The 5,436-nt window shown below is 44.6% G+C and overlaps 2 protein-coding genes across 4 annotated transcripts in view; one reads left to right on the forward strand and one right to left on the reverse strand.

Annotated features, from left to right (window-relative positions):
• The window catches only part of GNPAT (glyceronephosphate O-acyltransferase), a 33,790-nt gene extending 30,122 nt beyond the window's left edge, over nucleotides 1-3,668 (reverse strand). Inside the window, exon 1 of one of the 3 annotated variants that reach the window (XM_023517651.1) lies at nucleotides 3,404-3,668. In XM_023517651.1, coding sequence (XP_023373419.1) covers nucleotides 3,404-3,481 — 78 coding nt within the window. In that variant the 5' untranslated portion in view covers nucleotides 3,482-3,668. The remainder of the gene's footprint in view (nucleotides 1-3,403) is intronic. The other 2 variants (XM_023517652.1, XM_023517653.1) reach the window with 2 other exon arrangements.
• Nucleotides 3,480-5,436, forward strand: part of CUNH1orf131 (chromosome unknown C1orf131 homolog) — an 18,208-nt gene continuing 16,251 nt past the window's right edge. The window contains exons 1-2 of the mRNA XM_012809907.2: nucleotides 3,480-3,541; nucleotides 3,626-3,816. Coding sequence (XP_012665361.2) covers nucleotides 3,480-3,541; nucleotides 3,626-3,816 — 253 coding nt within the window. The remainder of the gene's footprint in view (nucleotides 3,542-3,625; nucleotides 3,817-5,436) is intronic.

A 5,436-nucleotide genomic window follows, 5' to 3' on the forward strand; every position in this document is an offset into this window, starting at 1 on the left:
GGCTGTGTTTTAACAGTGGCTTCACAAATCATGAAAATGTAACAATAAGTCTTGAAATACAGCGTAAGACTTTGGTACGCCACTAGAAAGACACTATGAAGGAAATAAAATAGAGTGGGCAATGAGGACAAAGGACTGGGGGCCACTTTAGGTTGAATGGTTGTGGAGGCCTCTCTAAGGAGGTACTTCTCAAGTTGGATAATAAAAAGAGTCAGGGACAAACACTTCTGGGAAAGGGGGGAGTCTATGAGTATTTTGAGGAGAAAGCATGCTTGTTGTGTGAGAAGCAGAAGGCCAGGGGGGCTGAAGCCGAGTAAACAAGATTAGTAAAGTGGGAGCATTAGCAGTTCCCAGATAACATAGAGCAGTGTTTTTCAAGCATTTTTATCTCACTGCACACTTAAACCTATAAACTTCCACGGCACACTTAAATTATGTTGATAAAAAGAATTTAAAAAACGGGCATACTTACTGTGCTTTGAACTTCTTTTGAAAATAATTTAATTAATGATCTTTAAAAATTTTCACAGCACACCTAAGATGCACACAACACACCAGCTGAAAATCACTGACATAAAGTCTTGCGCAGTGTTTGGGTCTGTCATTTAGACTGTAACAGGAAGCCCTAATTTGGACTGTGCTGTACCAGTGATTACCCATTCCCAGTCTTCTTTATGTCTCACAGTCTCATGGGAAGATCTGAGGCTCCCCCACAGCCATGGACACAACCTGCTTGCTAGTGAACACCGTATCTATTACTCAGGCCACACCTTCCTCTCCTGCTCTGGCTGCACCTTTCTGGCTCTACTTGGATGTCCCCAAAAGCTCTTGTGATAGAGCTGGTCCATAACATCATAATCCACAAGTTAAAAATCATTACTTTTACCTCTTACATCTCAAACTGAACACACCCTAAACCAAAAGGATTCCATCACCCTGACCAAACCTGCTCTGCTCCTTGTATTTCCTATCAGTGAAAAGCATCACCATCCGCCCAGTCACCAGATTAAAGAAACCAAACCATCAGCTTCAGACTGCCTCCTTTTCCTTTGCCACCACATTCTTTTGGTTCCAAGGGCTGATGATTTATTGTCCTACATATCACACGAATCGCTCCATCTCCTCCATCTCCTCCATCTCACTGTCTTCAGGCTTCAACACTACTCTGGATTCCTGCAATAATCTCCATGTTTATGCATCAGGCTCCTTCCCCAACTTCACTCTCTTCCCAGTCCCTACTTAAGCAAAAGAAATTACCCATACAATCACACCAGAAACTTAGTAGTCTTCTTAAACTTTCAAAGATCTTCCATAAAGTTAAAATGTTATTTTTACAGGCATGTAAACAAGATACATAAAATTCCTTGAGGAAACACCCTCTGCCTACTTACTTTAGTTTCTCGGTGTCTCCTTTATTCTACCCAAACCTAACTAAATCTGACTACAAATATGCAAGGGAGTTGTTTTCTTACATTGATTCTTAGAACAGTCTACCCTTCCCATTCACACCTCAAAAGGTCAGCTCTAGTGTCGCCTCCTCCAAGTCCCCCAAAAGGTTAAATGCCCTTTCTCCTTACTCCCACAACATGCTGTGCCCTTATCCACTTAATTCAGTGGTTCTCAACCTTCCTAATGCGGCGATCCTTTATTTTAGTTCCTCATGTTGTGGTGACCCCCAACCATAAAATTATTTTCGTTGCTACTTCATAACTGCAATTCTGCTACTGTTATGAATCGTAATGTAAATATCTGATATGCAGGATGTATTTTCATTGTTACAAAGGGGTCACAACCCACAGGTTGAGAACCGCTGACTTAATTGAAATTATTTGTTTACTTTTATCATTTCCAGGGCCAGTAAAGGCATGGGTCGGACCTGCTGGGAATAACTAAGATACTGCATATACTACTAATTTTTGCTGTAATCAGCAGTATCTTAAAATATCTCTAAATGCTACTTTCAGATTAGACAGACTGTACACAATAACAGCATAACTGAGGAAATAAATAAAAGCCTGAAGCAGTAAGAAAAAATCCAAGTTATCAAAGAAGTGAAGGCTATGCAAAGAGCATGGAAAACTACCGGAATAGAGAGGGCTCCTGTCCAGCCTTAAAAGTAGCATATACTTACATAAAATTATTCCTTTAATATAAAACAGTAAAATTCCAGTCAATTCACAAACCAATTCAGAGTCCAAAAAGGTATATACTGCAAGCTGGTTCTGCAACACATAGCTCCTCTTCCCTACAAGCCTGCTCAGGAGTAGCAGAGTAAGAAAAGTCCTCTACGGAATCTGAGTTGGTAAGACCAGGATGAGAAAGGTTAAAGCAATAAGCTTTAGAGAAATAGGCAATTAACATTAATCATAAATCCAAAGTTATCGACAGAGGGAGGGAACAGAAGTCTGCCCATGTTCCAAAGAGTATTAGTGTCCCAGTTTAGAGGTAGCCATATTTTCTTTTGAAACTGGGGTTTCTGTTTACCAGGCTCTTTTGTGTTTTCCGTTTTGAACTTCCTGCACGAATTAATGCTATACTTCAGTCAAAAACTGACACTACCAGGACATAGTAATATGCTTTTAAATATATTCTTTTATTGCCTTCTAAAGTAGTTAAAAATTAATTTTGTGGTTAAAACAGCAAACACCAGATCAGTTGCTCCAGGATTGAGCAATCCTGAGGGCTACAAAGATGTCACCTCATAATTTCCTCATGAAAACTCTGAGTAACCAACATTCTGCTGGTAAAAAGAAAAAAAAAAAAAAATTAACACTAGGAGAGGAAAAAGGGCCTGGGAGTGAAAAGACAAGTTTAAGAGAGGCTGAATGGCATTGGTTGTCCCTCCGAAATGATTTGTGGAAAAAGTACAATGAATGTAAGACAAAACAGGCAAGAGGAATTTTCAGAAATTCTAAATCTTCCCATATTCGTTTCCAAAACTCTTATTTCCACACACAAGCCAAACACTTTTCTGCCAGTAATATCACGGCAGCCAAAGGGCAGGGAGCTGAGCCACCGGCTATCTCAGGCTGGGTCGGACCCGCAGGTTTCTAAGGGTTGCCCACAGGTAGCTTCGTCATTCGGGGTTAGAAATGGGAGACTCTAATTCTTATCCCTATTCCTGAAAGCCCCTGGGTTGATAGCGGCTGGAAAGAGAAGGCACGAGTAGAAAAGAACCAAAAGGACCATCACCACCAGTAGAAACTTCTAAAAGGGTCCATACATTCCCAGAAACACACACTACACCGTTGCCTTGGAAACCAAGCCAACTACCTAAGCCCTCCTCGGGAGCCTCGGGACCCACTCTTTTGGGCAGGGGTTCTGGGCTGGAGGAAGCCAGGACCGGGAGAAAGGGCTCCTCTCTCGCAGCCCAGCCCGGGGCTTCGTTCCCCTCCGCGCTTACGGAATAGAGAAGGGTGACAGAGCTGGAACTAGTGGAGCCGACGAAGAAATAACAGTCAGATGAATGGGAAGAATCCATGGTGCGGCTGCCTTCCCGGGTCGGGCCTGGGGTGCTATACTACGCGGTGCTGGTGTTCCTGCTGGGGGCGGCTCTTGCGCGCAGGGATGTCTGACCGCGCCTAGGGCCGCGCCACAGGACCCCGGGCGCCGCCATCTTATCCAGGACGGAAGCCGCGCGGGGCCCCGCGACGCACGCGCACAGACGCCGGAACGCGGAAGCAGGGGCGCCGCGCGGCCGAAGCCGGGGGCTGCTGGCTGACCGCTCAATGGCGCAGGCGGAGGGGCAGCGCTCAGCCGCGTCTCCGGGGTCTCCGACGCTTCTAAATGCTCTGCTGCAGAACCTCTACGACTTTGGTGAGTGTGGGGCGTCGGGAGCCCACGTGGAGAGCGGATTTGAGGAGCGGGGGTCTCCTGTGTGGCCCCGACGGGGTCGGCCTGCGCTTTGTGGCTAAAGCTTCTTGCTCTTCAAGCACCCGTCATTTCCTCCCACCTGGTTCCAATAGTCGATTGAGAACACACTTCCCCCTCGGAGATCACCCTTGTCTGGCCCCCTCGACGGGCCGACTTGTTCTCAAGTGTGAGGACCAACCTAGTTGCTTGGCGATACCCCCAAGGCTTTCAGACTTAACGGGGAAGTTGCACACAGAACCTTGGACTGTCCAAATAGGTCCTTTCTTCGCGTTTTCCTGACCCCTGGAAAGCCCCCTTCTCCCCTGCCTGTCTCAGAAGCCCATGGGTGTCCTCTCGCTCTTAGGCCTCAGGCCTGTTATTGAGTAATTCACCAGCCTCATCCTCGGGTGTCCCTCTCCAAGGACCTAAGGGAATGTTTTCACATGAAGTTTTTCACAATCTTCTTTTCACAAATGGGCTGACCTTTTCCTCTCATTCTTTATCTTGATGGGGGGAAAGGAAAATAAAAGAACTTACTATCAGATTGTCAATGACCAGAGTATTGAGAACTTGTCATATACAAAAATTTTTTTGTTGTAGTATTTACTCATTTAGTTTGTGCAGCAACCTTATGAAATAGACACTGTTGTTAACTGCATGATTGTAAATGTAGAAAGAAGCACTAGAAGTTAAGGGAAATTGCTCACGTTTACCAGCTGGTAATTTGCTGAGCCTGGGTTCCACTTCCCAGGCAGTCTGTTCCCAGACCCTGCACTTGGGGTTAATACATAATGTTTGTTTGTTTGTTTTTGTTGTTGTTGAGACCGTACCATCCTGAGTAGAGTGCAATGGTGTAATAGCTCACTGCAACCTCAGACTCAAGCTATGGGCATCCTGCTGCCTCAGCCTCTGGAAGCCGCCGGGATTACAGGCATTCACCTTGGTGGCTGGCTGGGTTTTTCCTTTTTTTATGAGTCAGGGTCTTACTCTCACTCCGGCAAGTCTCAAACACCTTAGCTCAAGCAATTTTTCCTCCTCATCCTCCCACAGTGTTGGAATTACAGGCGTGAGCCACTGTGCCGGCTTTACACATAATTTGTACAGAGTTCCTCTGTGCATTTGGAAATACTAGAGGACAAAAGAAGACTTAGACTCTGACCTTGAGAAGTTTAAAATCTAGAGGAAAAAACTATTCTGCAAAATGCTAAATATAGCTTATGTCAACACAGGCTGCAAATCATATTTCTAGGAGCTCTGAAGACATGGAATGTACCCACTCATTTTTATATCCCTAATGCCAAAGTTTAATTGACTCTTAATAAATGTTTGTGGAGTAAAAGATTAATCAAATAGAAGGAAGCATAAATTGTCAGCTGATACTTAGAGAACCCTGTGATATTTGTACTGTAGGTGAGTAATGAAGCCTAGGAATCTGGCCAGAACTTTCAGGTGAGTTTTGAATAAGTAAAACAAAGAGTAGATAAGGAAATTTTTTTTTTTTTTTTTTTTTTTTGAGACAGGAGCCTCAAGCTATCCCCCTGGGTAGAGTGCCATGGCTTCACAGCTCACAACCACCTCCAACTC

Source organism: Otolemur garnettii, unplaced genomic scaffold (genome assembly GCF_000181295.1).
Source record: "Otolemur garnettii isolate 467f Iridium unplaced genomic scaffold, OtoGar3 scaffold00116, whole genome shotgun sequence".
In the NCBI taxonomy this organism is placed as follows: domain Eukaryota; kingdom Metazoa; phylum Chordata; class Mammalia; order Primates; family Galagidae; genus Otolemur; species Otolemur garnettii.